This window comes from Hemitrygon akajei, chromosome 5 (assembly GCF_048418815.1).
Source record: "Hemitrygon akajei chromosome 5, sHemAka1.3, whole genome shotgun sequence".
Lineage (NCBI taxonomy): Eukaryota > Metazoa > Chordata > Chondrichthyes > Myliobatiformes > Dasyatidae > Hemitrygon > Hemitrygon akajei.
The window spans coordinates 72434568-72458413 of record NC_133128.1 but is presented as its reverse complement, the minus strand read 5'-3'; the positions used below and the strand labels follow the sequence as shown (position 1 = coordinate 72458413).

Genomic DNA, 23846 nt, shown 5'->3' with positions numbered 1-23846 from the left:
TTTGCTCCTTTCCATGGATGCTGCCTGACCTTCTGAGTTCCTCCAGCATTTTGTGTGTTGCTTGGATTTCCAGCATCTGCAGATATTCTTGTCAGAATAATTTGTAGTTTTTGTCACAAAAATGCTGGAGTTGCACTTTCTTGAGTTCTTTATTGGCATAAATGTAAACAAGGAATGGTTAAGAACCCAGTGAAAGATTGCTGGAGAGAAAGGGTATGCCAGAAAATACCAAGTCTGCAATCATTCAACATGATGTTACAAATAGAAAAACAAATATCCCTGTTATCTTTCAAATGGATTCAGCAGAAACTATTGAATGAATCATGAAGAATGAATTGGAAAATAATCAAGCATCTTTGATGGAACCTGAAGCAAAAGATCCTCTCAGTTCTTCATGAAAGTGAGATGTTTTACTACAGGAAAGTCTGTATATAAGCTGGAAGTTATTTATATTGTTATTAACAAACATTAACTGCATCTTTTGATTTTCCAGTGGGATGTTTACCTCTAACAGGCAGGACTTCCGTGTACTCTTGTCATACTCAATTAACACTGGTCACAAGCTGGGAGACTATTATCAAGGAGGTTTCTTTGAAAAAAAACATGTTTTTGGCCAGTGTTACTGTGATCCAATTCTCAGAGAGTGAATTGGGATTGTTTGTGGAACATCAAATACAGAAGGCTCAAGTGATACTCTTGCTTGACTACAGAAAATTAATATGTCACTTTTCTTCTTTGAACAAAAAGTTTAAAGTTGCAACGTATGATTGTTTAAAATTGACCAGAATGTGTAATTTGAACTCAATGTACTGCTAATTGTGGATCTAATTTTATTGTGCAATTCATTTTAATCCCACCAAGAAGGCCTTAAAGCTCTCTGCCTCTTGCTTGAGAACAGACCCGACCAGTTCTCCTCCACATCACCTTCCTCCATTTGGCAGAACTGGTCCTCGTACTCAGCAGTTTCTCTTTCGACCCCTCCCACTTGTTCCAAGCTTTCTTCAAACGTACATGGCCCCAGTTATGCCTGCCATTTTGTTGGCCCCATGGAACAGTCCATATTCCAAGCCTTCCTCGGTAACGTCCCCCAACAATTTCTGCGCTACGTTGACATCTGGTCCGAGTTATGCCTGCCGTTTTTTTGGCCCCGTGGAACAGTCTGTGTTCCAAGCCTTCCCTAATAATGCCTCACAACTATTTCTGCGCTACGTTGACATTGAATTGGTGCTACCACATACACCCATGTTGAGATCATCAATTTCATCCAACTTGCTTCAAGTTCCTCCTTCCCTTATATTCACTTGGTCCATTTCTGCCACCTCTCTCCCCTTTCTCGATCTCTCTGTTTCCATTTCCGGAGACAAGCTGTCTACAGACATCCTTTATAAACCTACCGATTTCTATAGCTATCTCGACGATACCTCTTCCCACCCAGTTTCCTGTAAAAATGCCATTCCTTTTCCTCCATTCCTTAATCTCCCACTGCATCTGTCCCCAGGATGAAGCCTTCCTTTCCAGGACATCAGAGATGTCCTCCTTTAAAGAATTGGGTCTTCCTTCCTCCACCATTGAAGCTGACATCACCCGCATCTCCTCCATTTCCTGGACACCTGCGTTCACCCCATCTTTCCGCCATCCTAACAGAGACAGAGTTCCTCTTGTCCTCACCTACCACCCTGTCGGTCTCTGCATACAACACATCATTCTCCGCAAGGTCCGGCACCCTCAACAGAGTCTGACCACCAAACATATCTTTACTTCTTCCTCCCCCCACCATTGTCTGCAAGGATCACTCCCTCTGTGATTCTATTGTCCTTTTGTCCCTCCCCACTGATCTCCTTCCCGGCATTTACCCCTGCAAGTGGCAGAAATGATACACCTGCCCTGTCTCATCTCCATTCAGGGCCCGAACAGTTCTTCCAGGTGAGACAACACTTCATCTGCAAATATGTTGAGGTCATCTACTGATGTGGCCTTGTTTACATTGATGAGACCTGACATAGATTGGGGGACTGCATTGTCAAGCACTTTCACTCCATCCACTGAAAGGATTGCCCAGTGGCCAGCCAACATTTCAATTCCAATCCCCATTCCTATTCTGACATGTCAGTCCATGGCCTCCTCTTTTGTCATGATAAGGCCACTCTCAGAGTGGAGGAGCAACACCTCATATGCCACCTGGGTAGCCTCCAACCTGATAGCATAAACATCGACTTCTCCAATTTCTGGCCATTTTCCCCGTCTTCTTCCTTCAATTCCCCACTCTGCCCCCCCACGTCTTTTCCTCACCTGCCCCTGGTACTCCTCCTCCTTCCCTTTCTCCCCTGAACTACTCTCCTTTCCTATCAGATTCCTTTTTCTTCAGCCCTTTGCTTTTTCCACCCAACACCTCCCAGCTTCTTACTTCAGCTCCCCCCCTCCTCCACCCACCTGGCGTCACCTATCACCTGAGAGTTTGTCCTGCTTTCTACCCTCACCCCGCCCCACCCTCTTATTCTGGCATCTCCCCCTTCCTTTCCAGTCCTGATGAAGGGTCTCGGTCCAAAATGTTGATTATTTATTAATTTCCATAGCTGCTGCCTGACCTGCTGAGTTCCTCCAACAGTTTTGTGTGTGTTGCTCTGAATTTCCAGCATCTGCAGAATCTGCTGAGTTCCCATTAATTTTAAATTTTGTGTATGTTTTCTTCCCAGAAGAATGATGTACTGCAACTTTAACCCATGGGTACTTTCCTAGCTATATATTTTTGAGCAGTGTATTAATTTGCAAACTTTCTATATACCTTCAACTCTGCAGAAGTTCATTCCATTGACCACGGCAGATTTCCTAATCTTTTGCCACCTCCACTCCTTTGCAATTCTTTCTAATTTTTTTCTCTCTCATTTTCCATCTTCCTTTAAGAGACTCTTCAAAATCTATGTATTTGACTATATTCTTGGTTACATCTTCAGGGAGCGGTGTATTGGAAAGGCAGCATCCATTATTAAGGATCCCCTGCATCCAGGACATGCCGTTTTCTCCCTGTTACCATCAGGTAGGAGGTACAGAAGCCTGAAGACACACACTCAGCGATTCAGGAACAGCTTCTTCCCCTCTGCCATCTGATTTCCAAATGGACATTGAACCCATGAACACAACCTCACTAATTAATATACATTATTTCTGTTTTACACTATTTTAATCTATTTAATGTACATATATAGTTACTGTAATTGATTTGTTTTTTCTTCCTATATTATCATGTATTGCATTCAACTGCGACTGCAATATTAACAAATTTCACAACACATGCCGGTGATAATAAACCAGATTCTCAATCCATTTGTGACAGTGCAAGATGTTTGATAAGGAGCATTTGGGACATTTTATTGTGCCACAATCTCAGTTATTGCCACCATACATAGTAAAAATGAACATTTTCAATTAATTTCTTTAACCATGCCAAGGCTAGGTTAGACAGCAGAATTAGCAGTGTGCACCACTAAGTCTGCACTCATTCATGTTATTCATTATCCATGGCAATGCCATTCCTAGCAAGCTGGGTGACATGAGGGCAATTCCACTGGTAACAAAACATGCTGGTTGCATTTTTGTAGTAAGGTCCTGAGATTTTCATCCACACTTATTTTTTTTAATGGCTGTCCTCCACTCGTTGCATTTTTCTAGGAATATTACCCTGCCTTGGTGATGGCACAGGTTGGTAGTGCCACTGTTAAAGAGAGCAAAACGAAAAAAGAATCTATATTTGTATTTCAAATGTGAACTGTTGCGCAAATTTTGCTTCTCCAATATATTGCCAAGCAACATCGTTACTGCTCCGCTACCCACGCTTACCAGTGACTACATCACGCTCAGCCAGCGTGCATTCTCGTGTGGCATTCAATGCAATCGCTCACCTTTGAATTCAGTTAGTGACCCTTTAACACCCCCTCCCCTCCTCACCCTCGTACAATAAACCACCCCAGGCCCCTCGTAACGCACAGCGAAGCTGCACAAACGGGCGCCTGCCGTCACCCCGAGCGCGCGCGCGCAGGAAAAGTGGAGGGGCGCACGTGCGCGCGCGCGGGGAAAGTGGAGGGGCGCACGGGCGCGCGCGCAGGGAAAGTGGAGGGGGCGCACGTGCGCGCGCAGGAAAAGTGGAGGGGCGCACGTGCGCGCGCGCGGGGAAAGTGGAGGGGCGCACGTGCGCGCGCGCGGGGAAAGTGGAGGGGCGCACGTGCGCGCGCGGGCCAGCGGAGAGCGAGCGCCGTCAGCACGCTCAGCCGGTCACACGGTGGAGCAAGGAGCTTGGGGCTTCCGTGACAGACAGAGAGAGAGACAGCGCAGCAGACGACCGACAGGCAGAAAGAGCCGGACAAGACGCTGCATTCCTGCACACTGCACTTAGCACAGTTCACACAGACCTCGACCCACCTCCTTACCACTCCCCCCACCCCACCCCTCCTACCCAGCCTGAAAAGCACTTTCATTCTCTGACAATTAAATGCAAAATATTCTTCCCCCCTTACAAGAACCTGCAAGGACTATTTTGCTGGTGATAATTATTCGCAACAGGCAAACTTACAAGTCTGAGAACGGACGAAGAGGGAGAGGAAGGAGAGAAGCGCTTTGCGGGGAGAAGCGGCGGCTGACAGCCTCAGGGAGAGAGGATTCCACCGGCACGGGGACGGAGGGCAAGTGACAGATCGCTCCGGGCTACGTCCGAGACCAGTCCCGCGTGCCATTTGTATTGTATCTGTCTGTCTCTCCGGGGGACGAAAGTTCTTCATGGCTCTCATCATGGAACCCGTTAGTAAATGGACCCCGAGCCAAGTGGTGGACTGGATGAAAGGTAAACTGCGCGTAACAAGTTGTCTGGGGTGACCAATTGGCTGCTTGCTCGGGCAGGGAGTGAGTTCGGAACTGCGTTGTTGCGTCTCACAAACCCCTTTTCAACCCGCTAGAACAGAACTAGGTATATACTCTTCCATTTCAGGTCATTTGTAGATTTATTATTCGGAAGTTATAAGTGAGCATTGATTGTTTAGCAAAACCTCCAGGAGCGGACAGTGAATATTTGCTGGCAGGACTCTGGAGCCACGTTTTAGCTTGGGATATAACACTTGCTAGTTGCTGTTACCTGTTTTTAAAAAATATAATCGAAGATTCTAATTGCGTCTGCATGATCGTTTATTTTTATCGCTCCGTGGAGCTGCCTGCTTGTGTGATAACCATAGAAACGTGGTTTCACATACTCGATAAGTGTATGAAGGAGAGAAAAGCTCTCTCGATAAACACTCAGATTTCCCCCCAAAATACTGTATCCATCGTCGGCATCAGGCTTAGAAAACTCAGCTCACACTTTCTCATGGAACGTGTATCAACTTTTACTTATCAAATACGCCGTTTCTCCACGCGAATTTGCACAGAAATGCCACGTTAAGGAATATGAAAGCGTTGTTTCCCTTGTGGGTCGTTGTTGACAGAAGATGCCAGGGAAAATTGAGTTACATTTACACGCGTGTACGCTGGCGTTGCAATGTAGCTACTCCTACGAGAGAAGTGTTTCGTGAGTGGGCGGAGGTGGGTGGGTGGGGGATGTTGGTGGAGAAACGTCACCACTTTGGCTTAGTTTGTGGAACTCCCGCCTGTAGTGACAATAGTTTAATTTATCCACATCAAAATCAAAATGCGATTGAGTTATATCCGCAGTGACCCTCCTGCTCTGAATCGGAGACTGTAAACAGCATTGGGAGACTCTCAGAGGTGTTTAGTGAGTCCTGGTTAACTGGTTGGAAGGAGGGATGGTGTGTCAGTTTTATGTTTACCAGTAAATCTAGACATTTAAACGCAAATGGAGAAGTCCTGCTGCTACCTGCGTAGACTGACATTTCGCAGATGGGCATGCTGAGCAGATGGCAGCTGTGCATTCTGGCCCACCTGCTTCACGCTGGATTGAATTACAGTACTTCGGATTTTACAGCAGAGGCACAGGCCATCGCACCCAGCGGATGCAGGTCCGTGCCTCTGTGGCCGGAACGAATCTCCCTCTCACCTAACTCCATGTCACCTCAAGACACTCAGCAGACTGACAAGCACTGAATCCCGACAGAGTATAAATCAAAATAAACCGAGCGGTGAATGTAATGATGAAGTATTAAGTGATTATTAATTTAATTTGATCGTGCAATCGGTATTGTACAAATTGTTAAGCTAGCTGCTCTCTGGCATTTAAAACTGAATACATTTTGATCCTATTTAAATCATTTATTCTCGCAGCAAAACGGGGTGTACAAGGATACATTTAAACGGGAAATTTGCATGCGAATGGAAAGTCACGGCAAATAATCTGTCCACAATTTCCTGACAAATTTACAGGCATAGCATAGAATAATTTCAAGTTTGTGATCCAGGTGTAAGTTATAATTCTGCAACTTTATTCCTATCACTCGCATTTTGTTGATTTTCCCACAATCTCTGCCAAGTATTGAAGTTTTACTTTAGGGCTTTATGTGTACAGTGAGATTGTTTCATCCCCGTGCAGTTTTTTCTTCTGAAGCAAAAGACTGGACTAAACAAATCAACAAACTAGTCGGCAGAGGAATACCTTGTAATGGGCTTGTTGGGGGTGTGTGGGGATTGCCAGAAGATGCGGGTTAGTTTCAACCTGGGTTCTTATTTGTAAAACTTCAGATTAAGAGTCTGTAGCCAGAGCACATGAACCTCACCAGGGGATCTATTCATTGTGCTTAAATCATGCAGCATCTTCAGTGGACTAGTTTTAGGGGTACAGTATTTCTTCCAACAGAGGGCATTTGGTTACATTTTACCTTGACCAATTATGCAAATTATTGAAATACAAATAATTTGGTTCTCAGCTGTCAGGAGGAGCGGCTGCTGGATATTTCGAGAATTTCTAATGGAGGGTTAGAGTTGAGCATTTTGCCTGTCAGCTTTCTTTACATTCTAATATGCTTACTTTGTGTTTACAACATTTTCTGTTAAAGGCTTCAAATCCAAATGCTGAATTTTCCCTAATATATTCATTGCATTAAAAATAAAGTCACATTCTTTTAAAGCAGAATCAAGACCAATTTTGATAAAATATTCAATTGTCTTGAGTGAATATTTGACTGAGAAGTAAATCCGCCACATGAGGTCTCTTTCTGTTTAAACCATCTCGGAACATAGTTTCATGTGCCAAATCAGGTAGTTGTTCAGCCTACCTACTTCATCCTGGCTCTCAGAGCAACGTCATCAACACCCCCCCCCCCCCCACTCCACAACCCATTTCTCTCTCCTCCCACCTTGATTCCCCTACTGTCCACCCACACTTGTCATTTAGAGCGCGGTGTAGATAGAAACTGGAGCACCCAAGGGAGTATGCTAATTCCACATAGAGAGCAGCAGAGGTCAGAAGTGAAACAAGGGTCACTGGAGCTATCAGCCACTGGTAGTTACAGAGATGACCGAGGGAAAATTTGTAGAAAGCTGAACATCTAATTTCCTTGTTGCAGCGGGATTGCTTTCTGTGCCACTGCTGGAATGAGTGTAGTTCAGGTCATCCAGGTGACAACCAGGTTCCGTCCCTGTGAAGGTGCCTGTAGCTCTGTGGCAACTGGCAAATCCAACCTGCTAGTCTCCCAAATGCTTGTCAGTAAATACAGTCCATATGAGAGTTTAGCATTTGTACATTGGGAGGACCTCGTGCAGTTTTACACAACCAGAAAATCCTGTTGATGTTCTAAAAATGCATTGGAGTAAGGGTATTGTTTCAGTCACTCAAAAAAGCAGGATTAGGGTTCATATCTTCCAGCTTATTCCACCAATTAATTTATCAGCGATCCATAATTTAACTAGCCACATAACCTTGATGTCATACTCCCTAACATCTGTGCCTAATAACAACTCATTTGTCTCACCTCATTATGATTGAAGAAACTATCCTAAATGACAGGATTTCTCCACTATATTTTGTGTCTTGGAAGATAATTGAAGACTTAACATTTCATCTGATTTCCAGGAAATAAAATGCAATCTTTAGCTGAGAACTGATGTTAAAATTAGAGATGCAAGTGGTTTTGTTATTAAGCAATTTGTTGGAGTGGAACCAGTGACAAGTATTTTTTTTTCTCAACAAAAGAATAATTTAGTTATGAATATTTTTGGGCACTGAACCAATAATTACTCATTACATGAAGCTTAATACACAATAAATTCCATTGATTTAAGTAACTTTCAGACAATATTTGGGTTCTAATAGCAAAAGAATTGATAAAATGCTAGAAGAATTCAACGGGTCAGGCAGCATCTGTGGAGGCATTTTGTGTCAATCCAGGTGAAGAGACTCGACCTGCATTATTTTCTGTTTAATCCCCTCTACAGGAGCTGCCTGACCTGTCAGTTCCTCCAACAGCTTGATTTTGTGCTCCATATTTCTGCTTCTGCAATCTCGTGTGTCTCCATATGAGTTTCAATAGATGTATTTGGATTGCTGATTTTATGTTTGCATCCTTGCTGACTTTGTTCAAAGAAAAATTATTAATATTGAAAATGTATGCGTTTTCTGTTCTTGGATATCTTGAATCAATAACATTAGATGTGTTGAATCCCATGAGTGCAAGTCATTGAACTATTGAGTTTTGTTGGAAATTGGGAGATGGCCTCCCATTTATCACTGAGCTATGCCGAGTTCAACTTGTTTTGTGGAGTGATGTGGAATAATTGTGGGGGTAAAATTGTGTGCTTGCTACAATGCCAACAGAGGCCTGGAGGATGTGAGATATCTTTGTAATTTTTTTACAGCTCAAATGGGCAATAGAAAAGGATTGGAACAGCAGATTGTGATACTGAGTAGTCTAGATTGGAGCTTTTAGAAGCGAATTATTAGAATAAAGAACTGGAAACCCTTTGCAGTTTTCTAATCATTACAGCTGACATCAAGGTTCAATGTGTGCATCTTACTAAGTAATAGGAAGTGTGGGATATCATTACTTTGCAGTTTAAGAACTGAGTTCACACATTTATATTCTCACAGTATTGTTTGCTTCTGCATTTTCAGTCCGTTTTATGAACTCACTTGTAAGTTTTAGTGAAATACTGCAGATTGTTGCCAGATGTTCTGGTTTTCATTTTGTTAAAAAAATTAAGCAGGTCATGAAGGATTTACTGTTAACAAATAATTGCAATTTACATGGAATGTGCAATGGATTTGAAATTTGTTTTTTAAGATGTCTAAAGACATTTCAAAGCTTTAAAGTAAAGCAAAAAAAAAAACAGGTGGAAATACTCAGCAGGTTAGACAGTGCCTGAGGAGAGATGCTGCCTGACCTGCTGGAGATCTGAAGCATTTTATGTCTTATTTTAAGCTTACTGCATCTGCAGTGTTTTGGATGCAAATAATTTGATTTGGGGTAATGTTCCATAAAACTGAACTTTAGGAGGAGATGAGAAATACTGCACACAAAATACTGGAGGAACTTGGCATCTATGGAACCTGCTGAGTTCCTCCAGCATTTTGTGTGTGTTGCTCTGGATTTCCCACATCTACAGGATCGCCTGTGTTTATCAATTTTAAAAAGGAGCCTTGTTATCCAATCCAAGTCATCATTCCCAGGTCCTCTCAAGGTAGAGGTTCTAACAGATTACTTAGGATATACTAGAATATAGTTTAATAGATTTATTTTGAATTGTTATTTTAGCTATGCATTATTTTAACTCAAAAGTCATATTGAAGTTTGCATGATTGTTATAGTTTGTGTTGAATAACATCTTTATTACATACCAAAATATTATTGCAAGATTTTGCCTACATTTTCAGTTGAGTAAACTTACTACAATTACTTGGTATGTAATTAAGTTTGGAACTGAAAGTCTTCAATTGTACATTGATTTGGTTCAACCCATTGACATATTTCAACTCCACTTGATATATTATTCCTAAGAGACGAACTACAGGAAATAGAAAATGCATGCCAAAAGGGCAATGTTACAATAGTCATGGGGCATTTCAAGATGCAGGTAGATTGGGGAAAATCAGGTTGGTACTGGATCCCAGGAGAGGGTTTTCTAGAATGCCTGTGAGATGGCTTTGTATAATAGCCTGTGGTTGAGCCCACTAGGGGAAAAGCTATTCTGTTGCAATGAACTGGAATTGATCAGAGAGCTTAAGGTAGAAGAAACCTGAGGAGCAAGTGACCATAATGTGATAGAATTCACACTGCAATTTGTGAAGGAGAAGCAAGTCCAATGTATCAGTATTACAGTAGAGTAATGGGAATTATAGAGGCATGAGAGAGGAGCTGGCCAAAATTGATTCAAAAGGAACAATAGACAATAGGTGCAGGAGTAGGCTATTTGGCCCTTTGAGCCGGCAGCACCATTCACTATGGTCATGGCTGATCATCCACAATCAGTACCCAGTCCCTGCCTTCTCCCCATATCCCTTGACTCTGCTATCTTTACGAGCTCTATCTAACTCTTTCTTGAAACCATCCAGAGAATTGGCCTCCACTGCCTTCTGAGGCAGAGCATTCAACAGATCCAGAACTCTCTGGGTGAGAAAGTTTTTCCTCAGCTCCGTTCTAAATGGTCTACCCCTTATTCTAAAACTATGTCCTCTGGTTCTGGACTCCCCCAACATCAGGAACATGTTTCATGCCTCTAGCATGTCCAATCCCTTAATAATCTTATATGTTTCAATCAGATCCCCTCTCATCCTTCTAAATTCCAGTGTATAACACTGGCAAGGATGACGGCAGAGCAGCAATGGCTGCAGTTTCTGGAAGCAATTCAGGTGCAGGTTATATAAATCACAAAGAGGAAGAAGTATTCTAAAGCAAGATGACACAACCATGGCTAACAAGAGAAGTCAAAGCCAACATAAAAGCCAAAGAGAAGGCGTATAATGATAGATAGATAGATACTTTATTCATCCCCATGGGGAAATTCAACTTTTTTTTTCCAATGTCCCATACACTTGTTGTAGCAAAACTAATTACATACAATACTTAACTCAGTAAAAAATATGATATGCATCTAAATCACTATCTCAAAAAGCATTAATAATATCTTTTAAAAAGTTCTTAAGTCCTGGCGGTTGAATTGTAAAGCCTAATGGCATTGGGGAGTTTTGACCTCTTCATCCTGTCTGAGGAGCATTGCATCGATAGTAACCTGTCGCTGAAACTGCTTCTCTGTCTCTGGATGGTGCTATGTAGAGGATGTTCAGAGTTTTCCATAATTGACCGTAGCCTACTCAGCGCCCTTCGCTCAGCTACCGATGTTAAACTCTCCAGCACTTTGCCCACGACAGAGCCCGCCTTCCTTACCAGCTTATTAAGACGTGAGGCGTCCCTCTTCTTAATGCTTCCTCCCCAACACGCCACCACAAAGAAGAGGGCGCTCTCCACAACTGACCTATAGAACATCTTCAGCATCTCACTACAGACATTGAATGACGCCAACCTTCTAAGGAAGTACAGTCGACTCTGTGCCTTCCTGCACAAGGCATCTGTGTTGGCAATCCAGTCTAGCTTCTCGTCTAACTGTACTCCCAGATACTTGTAGGTCTTAACCTGCTCCACACATTCTCCATTAATGATCACTGGCTCCATATGAGGCCTAGATCTCCTAAAGTCCACCACCATCTCCTTGGTCTTGGTGATATTGACGCAGGTAGTTTGAGTTGCACCATATCACAAAGTCCTGTATTAGTTTCCTATACTCCTCCTCCTGTCCATTCCTGACACACCCCACTATGGCCGTGTCATCAGCGAACTTCTGCACATGGCAGGACTCCGAGTTATATTGGAAGTCTGATGTGTACAGGGTGAACAGGACCAGAGAGAGTACGGTTCCCTGCGGCGCTCCTGTGCTGCTGACCACCGTGTCAGACCTACAGTCTCCCAACCGCACATACTGAGGTCTATCTGTCAAGTAGTCCACTATCCAATCCACCATGTGAGAGTCTACTCCCATCTCCGTTAGTTTGTGCCTTAAGATCTTGGGCTGGATGGTGTTAAAGGCACTAGAGAAGTCAAGGAATGTAATCCTCACAGCACAACTGACCCCATCTAGGTGAGAGAGTGATTTGTGCAGCAAATACGTGATAGCATCCTCCACTCCCACCCTCTCCTTATACGCAAACTGAAGAGGATCCTGGGCGTGCCTGGTTTGTGGCCTCAGATTCTGTATTATCAGCCGCTCCATGGTCTTCATCACGTGCGACGTCAAGGCAACAGGTCTGAAGTCATTCAACTCCTTTATCATTTTTATAATGGAGCAAAACTTAAGAGTGTTGTTACAGGATTGGGAAGCTTTTAAAAAACAACAGAATGCAACTAAAAAAAAATCATTAAGAAGCTAAAGATGGAATATGAAAGTAACCTAGCCAATAATATTAAAGAGGTTACCTGAAGTTTCTTCAGATACATAAAGTGTAATAGAGAGGCAAGAGTGGATTTTGGACTGTGGTGAACGATGCTGAAGAGGTAGTAATGGGGGATAAAGAAATGACGGATGAACTGATTAGGTATTTTACATCAACCTTCAATGTGGAAGACATGAGCAGTGTGGTGGAAATTTGAGAGAGTCAGGGGTCAGAGGTGTATGAAATTACCATTGCCAGAGAGAAGGTTCTTGGGAAGACTGAAAGGTCACCTGAGCCAGAACACCCCAGGATTCAGAAAGAGGTGGCTGAAGATATAGTGGAGGCATGAGTAATAATCTTTCAAAAATCACTGGATTCTGGAATGGTTCTGGAAGTCTGGAAAATTGCAGATGACACTCAACCAAGAAGAGAGAGAGGCAGACGAATGGAAATTATAAGCCAGTTACCTTGATTTCAGTGGTTGAGAAGATGTTGGAGATGATTGATAATGATGTGGTTTCAGGGTACTTGGAGGCACATGATAAAATAGGCCATAGTCACCATGGTTTCCTCAAGGGAAAATTTTGCCTGTTGGAGTTCCTTGAATAAATAACAAGCAGGGTAGACAAAAGAGAATCAGTAGATTTCATGCACTTGTATTTTCAGAAGATCTTAGACAAGGTGCTGCACATGAGGCTGTTTAACAAGTTAAATGCCCATGGTATTATAGGAAAGACACTAGCATGGATCCAGTGGCTGATTGGCAGGAGGCAAAGACTGTGAATAAGGGGAGCCTTTTCTGGTTGGCTGCCAGTGGTTAGTGGTGTTCCACAGTGGTTTGTGTCGGGACACTTCTTTTTATGTTATATGACTTGAATGGCGGAATTGATGGCTTTGTTGCAAAGTTTGCAGATTATATGAAAATAGGTGGGAGGGTATGTAGTTTTGAGGAAGTATCGGGGCTGCAGAAGGACTTAGGTAACGAGAATCGAAAAAGAAGTGGCAGTGTTGGGAAGTGTATGGTCATGCATTTTGGTAAAGAAATAAAAGTGTAGACATGTGAAGTTTTATAAAGCACTGATGAGGCCTCACTTGGAGAATTGTGAGCAGTTTGGGGGCCCTAATCTAAGAAAGGTTGCGCTGGCATCGAGTGTTCGAAGGAGGTTCATGAAATGATCCTGGGAATGAAAGGCTTATATGAAGAGCGTTTGATGGCTTTAAGCCTTTACTCAATGGAATCCTGAAGAATGAGGGGTGACCTCGTTGAAACTTATCAAATGTTGAGTGGCCTTGATAGAATGGATGTGGAGAGGATGTTTGCTATGGTGGGAGAATCTAAGATCAGAGGATACTGCCTCAGAGTAGAGGGCCATCCTTTTAGAACAGAAATGAAGAGGAATTTCTTTCTGAAAAGAGGATGCTGACCAAGTTGCATGCCATCTTGGACAATGTCTCCCATCCACTCCATAATGTACTGCTTAGGTACAAGAGTACATTCAGCCAGAGACTCATTCCACTGAAATGCAACACTGAGCATCATAGGAAGTTCTTCCTGCCTGTGGCCATCAAACTTTACAACTCCTCCCTCGGAGTGTCAGACACCCTGAGCCAATAGGCTGGTTCTGGACTAATTTCCACTTGGCATAATTTACTTATTATTATTTAATTATTTATGGTTTATATTGCTATATTTCTACACTATTCTTGGTTGGTGCGACTGTAACGAAACCCAATTTCCCTCGGGATCAATAAAGTATGTCTGTCTGTCTGTCTAGTCAGAGAATGGTGAATCTGTGGAATTCTTTGCCATAGGCGGCTGTGGAGGCTAAATTTTTAGGTATATTTAAGGCAGAGGTTGATAGATTCTTGATTGGTCGGGGTATGAAGGGATACAGGGAGAAGGAAGGAGATTGGAACTGAGAGGAAAGCTGGATCAGCTATGGTGAAATGGCAGAGCAGACTCAATGGGCCAAATCACCTAATTCTGTTCCTATATCTTATGGTCTTATTAATACAAGGTTATTTAGTTTACAAATTAATCATGTTCTGTAAGCTGCACCATACTGATAACCCAATGAATTAAGAATTTGTCTTTTGGTTGTAATTTTTCATTTAATTCCATCAATTTTCCAGCCATCGTTCTGGAATCTCAAGCATTCTGAATACATATTTGCAACAATACTGACAGCTTCACAATACTTCCTAAAAATTAACTCAGACTCTGTGATTTGATAAACATTTTCCATAATAACTATCAAAATTTATATATCTCACCAGATTGACAAAGTTTTGTCTTGTGTAGGAGCATAATCCATTATGAACTGAGGTCTTGCCGTCGAAATAATGGAATTGTTCATGAACAGATTAAAGTTAAGGGAATACTTGATCTTTCTCAACAAACAAATATCTGCACTATGTTGGCTGGTTCTTGGTTCCTTTCTCAAAATTGCTGTTTCAGTGGTGGTACAGCTACTTACAAGTTAAGTCTTATTTTTAATGCAGGTTGTAAAATTGCAGTTATCAAGATGTGCATTGCCAAATCTTCTGGAGGTGACAGCAAATCATTCATGCATGGCATACAATTCCGGCTCCATGTCAAAGATGAAGTAGAATCACTGCTTTCAGGCACTTAAATGTGTAACTTGATTATTGGAAAATCACGGCTGCTTTTGTAAATGCATTTGGCTCTGTAAATGGCCCTAGTGTTGTCACAATTATTGACCAGTCTACTTTGAAAAGCGATTACTTACATGTAACCATTACACATACTCAGTAAATCATGACACAGATCTTTATGTTTGATTATATTACGAATACAAAATGCCATTGTATTGTAGGAGGAATCTATTTTACCTATGCTTAGTGTTTGGTTTATCTCAATTGCAGAAAAATGTTGCCTTTAAAGTTTTGTTTTCAGAAATATATGTGTAAAATTGTGTGATTGTTACATGTACAATAAGAGTCACAAAATAAGGTGAAAGAAGGGGCTGCAGATCTAATGGGAAGTGGAAGTGTTCACAAACTCATGGCTGTAGTATCTCCATTGCTTCCTAGCAGAAAAGCAGAATGTCTCTTTGCAGATAGCTGTTGACAAGTCTACAGTAAAAATATTCATTGAGGTACTCTTTGAGCACTTTATGTGTACTATTACACTGTCATTTCTGAAAATCTATGTCATTTTGAGGAATGGGAGTGACTGCTGTTTCTACAGTTGTGAGGGAGTTTCAGGTCACTGTAACTGTTCTACATGGAAATTGATGGCAAGGAACTGCCAGGAAGTTAGTTTGGATTTGTTTAATGTTGCAAATGTATTCTGTTTCTACGTTTTAATACTGTTCCAACTGTTTAATTGTTTTATTTACTTTAAATGAATCTGGGGTATTTTTGTATGTCATCAGCATTCATAATTCTTCATCGAGGACATGCTTAACTGGATCTCAAAAGTTTTTTTGTGGGTGAGACTGGTTCTGACCAACCTAATGAGCATAAGCACTTGCCACCCTGCAAAGTTTTGTGGCTGAGCTTGGATTGAGGGAGGCTTGTTGCTGAACGAAATTTGCTGGTTTTGTTACATGTAGTAGAATTTTTGATTGAACTAGTTGCTTGCCCTTTTTATAGAAACAGTATGTAGCCCAGGGGAAAGTCAATTAAGACATCACCATTTCTTAAATGCCAAGATTTAACCTAATCCAGTTAGATGGGACACAGTTCTTTCATTGCCTGCTGTATGGAACTGCTGTAAGCAGTCACAACCTAATTGCACATTGAAAACTGACATCAAATTGGCAGTTTCAGCCAAATTGATTGCAACTTTGCTAGATGCTGGAAGGAGGAAAGGGCACAGTGATATTACTACAGAGCCAACTTCTGCTTGAAAACGTTTGGAAAGGGAAGTGAGATACTTGTGAGGCGGCTGATCCCAAATGTTCAATATGTTAGTAACAATGTGGGAATTACATGGGTACTTTATAGATCAAGGAGATTAGAGTACTTTACTGTGATAAAAGAGAGAGTTGCTGTATTTAAAGGTATGGGGCATTTTGTTTTCCATTTGACTTTGTCTCTCTTGTTGCGATGGTACCAAGCACTGACAAAGATTAGTAAAACTGGCATAGCCCAAAAAGGAATGAATGGTAAGAACTGGTGAGTGGCTTCACACCCGGGCACAGCTATCAACCAGCAGCTGGAAAATGGGGATGGGTGGGTATTCAACGGATGAATGGGGAGAGGAATGACTCAGAGAGGGAGATAGTTCAGGGAAGTGGGGCAGTTATAGTGGATTAAAGGAAGAAACAAAGAAATGGGATAGAGAAGGAAAAGAATATGGATGGTGGGGAGGTATGAGGGAATGGTCAGTGAAAGTGAGGGCATATCTGTGTGTGTCTTTTACTGTATTGGTGCATGTGATCGGTGTGTGTGTGTACGTATATATATAGGTATATGTGGTCTATATGTTTGACGCATGTGTTCTGAGTGTGTAATGTAAGTGTGTGTGTGTGCGTGTATACATGGATTTAATAAGTTTTAACAAAAACAGCCTGGTTTCCACTTGTATTCTTGATGTTGAACTAAGATCTCGCTCTGCCCAAACTGAGTGATAACCAGTGTGCAGTCATCACCCCACATTTAAAGATTTCACACACACTGACATCCTCTGCTCTTCGGACCTGGAATAGAAGGAACAGAGTCAACCTCAGTCCTAACATGTAGTCAATGAAGAGAAGAGTGTGAGGGGTTTGATTGTGTTCCTGACTGGATTTCAGTGAACTGTGCACAAACTGAAAACCCGAAAGCCCTTTTCAGGGGTCCTTTCAATTAATTCCTACTTCACGTCAGCCTTGTTACATTTCTCCTTGGCATGTGATATTGAGGCCAATTGTAATGTGCAGTCTGTCATGCTGGTTCAAGTTCAAATGTACATAAATAAGGTTGATGAGATTGACCCGTGGGGGATGATGATGTTGTGACACCCATAGAAGGGCAGGTAAGAGCCTGAAATATTTCCAGGTACAATGTGTACCAGAAAGTTTGGAAAAGGGAAGTGGCGGAATGAAACTGTTGCCGTACAGGAGGATGCCCAAAAACAGTCAGAGATAGAATCAGTCTGTTTAGGTTTGAGGAGATGTGACTCAGAATCAGAAGCAGATTTATTGTCACTGACTTATGTTGTGAAGTTTGTTGTTTTGCGGCAGCAGTACAGAACAAGACGTGAAGACTACTGTGGCTTACAAAACAAATAATGTAAAAGACAAATAATGTGGTTTATGGACCTTTCTGAAATGTGACAGTTGAGGGAAGAAGCCGTTCTTCAAACACTGAGTGTGGTTTTCAAGCTCCTTACCTTCTCCCCGATGGTAGTAATGAGAAGAAGGCATGGACTGGATGCCGACGATCTTTAATGACTGTTGATGCCATTTTGAGGTACTGCTTCTTGAAGATGTCATTGATGGAGGAAGGGTTGTACCCATGATAGAACTGGCTGAGTCTTGAGGTTTGCCCACGTTGATTATCAGTGAGGAGGAGATGTTATTACTGATCTGCACTGACTGTACTGTCCTCAATAAGGCAGTATCCATCATTAAGGACCTTCAGCATCTTGGACATGCCCTCTTCCCATTACTACCATCAGGGAGGAGGTACAGGAGCCTGAAGATACACACATAGTGATTCAGGAACAGCCTCTTCCCCTGCACTATCCGATTTCCTTCTCCATCCCATTTCTTTGTTTCTTTCTTTAATCCACTATAACTGTTCCACATCCCCGAACTGTCTCCCCATTCTCATTTCTCTCCCCATTCATCCCTTGAATACCCACCCATCCCCATTTTCCAGCTGCTGGTTGCTAGCTGTCCCCAGGTGTTAAGCCGCTCACCAGTTCCTACCACTCATTCCCTTTTGGGCTATGCCAGTTTTACTAATCTTTGTCAGTGCTTAGTACCATCACAACAAGAGAGACAAAGTCAAATGGAAAACAAAATGCCCCATACCTTTAAACACAGCAACTCTCTCTTTTATCACAGGAAAGTCCCCTAATCTTCTTGATCTATAAAGGAACATTAACCCATAAACACTACCTCACTTTTTGCTCTGTTTTTGCACAACAAATTAACAAATTTTGCAACATGTTTGAGTGATAATAAACCTGATTCTGATTCAGATGAGGTTGGAAATAAGTGATGTTAAGGAGAAAAATTAGAGGATAAATTGTGGAGATCAATGATTTCAATACAGTATCCAACCTTAGAACAAAATAAAAATACCATAAGGGGCAAAGAAGCAGGTTGTTTGCAAAGTGTGTTCAGGAAATTTTCATAATCCACACATTTCTGGTCTAACAAGAAAGGCTGTGGTGCAGGACTTGAGTTGGGGAAATGAATTGGGTGAAGTGGAGCAAGTGTTTTGGGAGGAACATCCAGCGGAAATAAAAACATCTTATGGTCTGGATTGCTGTGGAAAAGGATGTTGACCATTCCAGGTTAAAGACTTGGAGAAGGGCTGACTTCATTGGATGAGAACTGATCTGCCGAGATAATAGGAATGAAAGTTTAGGAGCCAAAACTGTAAATGAAGTATGAGAGAGATTTAAATGTTTCAGCTACAGTTTTGGTACATTCCTGTGGAGAGGAAGGACAGTGAAATGAAACTTGCAACTCCTCCAATAGCCAAAAAGATAGAAAGTATCTTTCTTTCTATGCTGCCACCAAGTTAACACATTTTACGATATATTTCATTGATATTAAACCCGATTCTGATTATATTCCATACCTCAAATTTTTGGATGCAGCTCTGTGAAATTCACAAGGGCAGATTTCTTTAACCCGAATAGCCATAATACAGGGTTACCTGTACTGGAGTGATTGGCTGCACTTAAAGTTCTTGCCTGTGATGCAGACGGAATGCACCCTGCATTGCAATGGGAAATAAAGCAGAGACACTGGCCATAGTCTTTGTAAATCTCTAGATTCATAGGGATGCCTGAGGGCTGGAAATTTGGGAGATTGTTACAGGTGTATGGATAAATTAAACTGATGTCAACTAGCCAGCTTAATCTCAAGGGTGAGGAGAATTTGACATACAACAATTAGGGATTGAGTAAGCAGCTGTGAGAATGAAATGAAGCAGAGTGGATTTGTTAAAGGTAAATCATGCCTAACACATTTGATAAGAATATTTTGATGAAAGAACAGAGAAGGGTCAATGAGGAAGACACTGTTGCTAGGTTACATATGGGCCTTCAAAAGGTGTTTGATAAAGAACCACAAAATAGGCATATCATTTAGACTGGAGCCTGTGGAATAAATGAAAGACTAGTTAGAAACTGGCGAGGAGACATGAAACAGAGTATTAAGAAAGGTGGATATTTGAACTGGAGGAAATCATACATTGAAGTTCCTCTGGGATCTGTACCAGAATTATTGCTTTTCTTAATATACATAATTGACTTGGTTGTACAGCACACAGTTTCTGAATTGCAGATGGGAGCTTACTGAACAGTGAAGCAATCTGCTGGGAGGATGGGTGAACCGTCAGCAGTCAAAGTATAATGCAGAGAAATGTGAGGTGTCGCAGTTTGGAACAGGAAGAGGCAACAGAAAATAGACTGCAAGAGATACAAGAATGGAGGGATTTGAGAGTATATTGAGAATTTTGTACACTGTATTCAGCAACATGGAGAACAAGAATAAATAAATCATGATGAGTCTCTATAAAACATCGGTTTGGCCACTGTTGGATACTTTTTCCTGTTTTCTGTGGAGCTCTTTAAGATGTATATCAGCTTTAGAGAGGATGCAGAAGAGATATATGAGGTTATTCTGGGATGTGGGACTTTAGTTGTTTGAATTAATAGGGAAATGCTGTAATTGTTTTCCTTAGAAAAAATTTGATAGAAATAATTGAAGTCATAAAAGGGAAAGCCTAATTGCTAAAGAGAGAGCTATTTCTGATTATGGTAGAGTCATGAACCAGAAGGTGCAAATTGTAGGTGATTAACAAAAAAGCCAGAGGTGTCAAGGAGCATTTTCTGTGCAATGTGTGGTTAAGGTCTGGAATGCACTGTCAGGCAGTAGCACAGGCAAATTCATTTGTAGTGTTCAAAAGATAAGTAAACAGAAAAAAATTGCAGTCTTGAAAGAGAAGGTAGCTCGATGGCTTTTACTTACAGTACGCTGAATAGCCTCCTCCTGTGCTATGACCATTCTGTGATTCTGTAAAGTTCATAAATTCTGTGCAATTTGGGAAAGTATATATTCTGTATGAAAAAGCTGTGTTCCACATACCCCAGAGTATATTCAAGCATTCAGTTAATCTGCAAATATTTTCAAATTTTAATTGCATACCTTGGTTATTTGTCCACATTGAATTTTCTTCACCATTGCCCAATGGTCCTGCGTCTGGTGGGAAGAGGTCCATGCTGTGCAGAAGCCTTTATCCAGAGATGAACTGGGTAGCAGTTTGGATTTCACACTCGACGTTACCCTTGTTTGGGCTCTTCATTTCAAAGTTTCTTCTGTCTACTGGTTCTATGAAGTTTGTGCATGATGTGTTCAAACAGGTTTCATCTGGTGTTATTTGGTAATGTGCTGATTGGTCTGAGGGATGGTTGATATAGAGGAAAGGATAAAAGGTTCACAATCACTTTTTCTTTCTGGATCTGACCAGTGAATGTTCAGTGATGTCAGTGCCTGGCATGGCAATGAATACTTTCTACAATACACTATGCTGACTTACAGATATTAACCTACCAATGTGTTCCCAGCCCTGACTTCAGTGTGTACAGATGTGTGGAAGGACAGTGCACATGTAAGCTCGGGATTGGGAAAACATGGGTAGGTTAATATAAAAGATAAAAATGAAACTAACATAGAACTTGTTATCTCCATGGAGACTATATGTCATTGCAATTTGACTATCATTACCAGAGGTTCTAACGTTAACTATTTTCGATGCCTTTTGTTTTGTTATCTGTGAGGGACATGTTCACTTGCAAGTAACAAGAGTGTTTCACACAGAACAGCATCAGGAAGTACCAAGGAATTTGCCCAAAGGATTGATGAAAGGGTTCAGTATTAGAGGAGCATTGATATCTTTGAAGATTGTAGAGCTGATAGAAATTACTGGGATAGGGAACCACAAAGCTATGAAGAAATTTAAGAACAAAAATTAAGTGTTTACAATGGTGTTGCGTAACAGGAGATGGTCAGCAAAGACAGGATACAGAGGAATGGGTCAGTGTGAATGAGAAGATCGGGAGCAAGTTTTGGATGACCATGTGACAGACCAGAGTGTCAGAGAGTGGCCAGATGTTTTTTTTTAGAAATGCCAAGACAAAGAGATAGTAAAGACATGGGTGAGTCTTTCGCAATGGACAGAAAAGTAGAAATAACTGACTTTATTAATGGTAGGAATCCCTGGCCCTTATCTCACTTAAGAGTGAGTGATCTGCCTCAGCTTCCAACAATAGCTCATCCAATCATAACTTTTCTTAATGAATCCAACAATGTAATTTTGAATCAATACTGTGTATGTAAGCTTAAGTTAAATTGTAACTGTATACCAAGTTAAACACAAATTATGGCATTTATAGTAGGTGGTTGAATATATTTAGTAACGCAGAAGATGTTTTACCACAGCTAAAATAATTTGGAAATTCTAGAAATATCTGTGCTACTGCAGAATTGCTTATATGATACATTCTGAGCAAGTTGTCAGTTCAGGTGGAAATATAGATTATTAAGTTTAAATCTCAAATTTTGTTGTTCTGAACTAAAGTTCAACAAAGTTTTTATGAGAGCCGGAAATACTTTTGTGTTTTTTGGAGCTCAATTCCTCACTAGTTTCTGCAAAATATTTTTTCTGCCTATGCTCTGACCATCCATCATTTCAATAATACTTACTTTAATTTGTACTGTTTTAAGATATCTGATCTATCAGGTAGATTTCTTAAAACACGAAGCAACCCAGCAACAAGAGATGAATTACTTAAGTGCTGCTTAGTAACGAGGAGAGCTGTAGGGTGTAGTCTTCATTCCTCCATTTAAATTTTTTCCTTTCTATATAAAAATGTGAATTTTCTGCATGACATTCCTTTGTTTGGAAAGATTATTTTGCATATTTATGCAATAAATACAATAGATATGTCATAACATTTTTATAGAATGGAAGCCAATTTTATCCATTTATTTGCTGAATGTGGACATCTCCTGGAAGTCTAGAATTTGTTACCCAGCCCTAGTTGTGTTCAGTTGCAGTCTTTGTTGAAGAAATTCCAATACAGTTCCAGGATATAGTCCGAGAGATCATGTAACTTAGTAAACTGCTTTTCTAATTCAATTTACAATCCATCAAAACAGTTTTCATGAGTTACCATTTCTCGCCACCCTAAAATGCACTCTTAAATTTATTTAGTAATGAACTCACAAATTCAGAAAAAATTGATAATTTTTTCCGTTAAAAAAGGTGCACTATAAACAATGTTGTCACATCATCTTTTAACATCCATCTCCTCTTGGCTTGAGAAGGTGGGCTGCTACTTCCCTCAATGTTCCTACAAAGTTATCTAAGGGGAGCTTCCAGGATAAATAACCTGGTAACATTGACAGAAGGGTGTATATATTTCCAGGGTAACATGGCCTGTGATTTGGGGGTGTATTGGTGTGTTTCCTTGATATTTCTTGATGGTAAAAGTTATGGACAAGAAGGTCCATGAAATGAGGTGCTGTATTTAATCCTGTTGATCATTTATACCAGAAGAACTGTGCATATTGACTCACTGGCCATTAAAGTCAATATGCACAGTTCTTCTGGTATAAACCTGAAGTGAAGAGTGGCATCTTCAGTCATAGTTTGTGTTGGCTGTCAATGTTGTTGTTGTTCATAATTAGTGAATATTCCATTATATTCTAGCACAATAGGATGTGTATGTTACTATTGGAGCCTTTTCAATTTGTGTACCAGTTAAACAATATTGATATTACCAGCCACTTTACCATCAGGGGAAATTGTAAATTGAGGTAAGGATACTGATCCCCATGGAATAATCAATAGCTCTATTCTGAACCCGCACAAAGCCTTTGTTCATGAGCTGTCAATACCACGGGTATTGGAGTGTATGGAGAAAATCTATAAACAGTCTATGATTTGAACGAAGGATCATGGTATGGAAGGATGGAGGTGGGGTGCAGTGTGATGGGAGAACATGGAGTGTGTTAGCTCCCGGGTGATGTCCAGTTTGAATGGCATGATAGTTAGTAGAGATGATTAGGGATTTGGAGATGTCTGGGAAAGGGGGTGGAATCAATAAGAATGAGGAACATCACATTGGTAGTGAGACTGAGGCCTACTCAGTTGTGGGGTTAAATTTAGTTAAAGTCTGTCCCGAGCCTTATTGGCTCTTCAGGCCGGTGCTTATGCCAGTTTCCGTGGCCTGAAGTGACTGAGAGTACGAGACTCGCCCCCCGGATAGGATGCCAGTCTATCACGAGGTTAACCCCCAGCA

The 23846-nt window shown here is 41.2% G+C and overlaps 1 protein-coding gene across 9 annotated transcripts in view; it reads left to right on the top strand.

Moving 5' to 3' along the window:
• Nucleotides 1-4724: 4724 nt before the first annotated feature.
• cnksr2a (connector enhancer of kinase suppressor of Ras 2a) overlaps nucleotides 4725-23846 on the top strand; it is a 560907-nt gene continuing 541785 nt past the window's right edge. For all 9 annotated transcript variants that reach the window (XM_073045761.1, XM_073045760.1, XM_073045758.1 and 6 more), the window contains exon 1: nucleotides 4725-4831. In XM_073045761.1, the coding sequence (XP_072901862.1) occupies nucleotides 4768-4831 (64 nt within the window). In that variant the 5' untranslated portion in view covers nucleotides 4725-4767. The remainder of the gene's footprint in view (nucleotides 4832-23846) is intronic.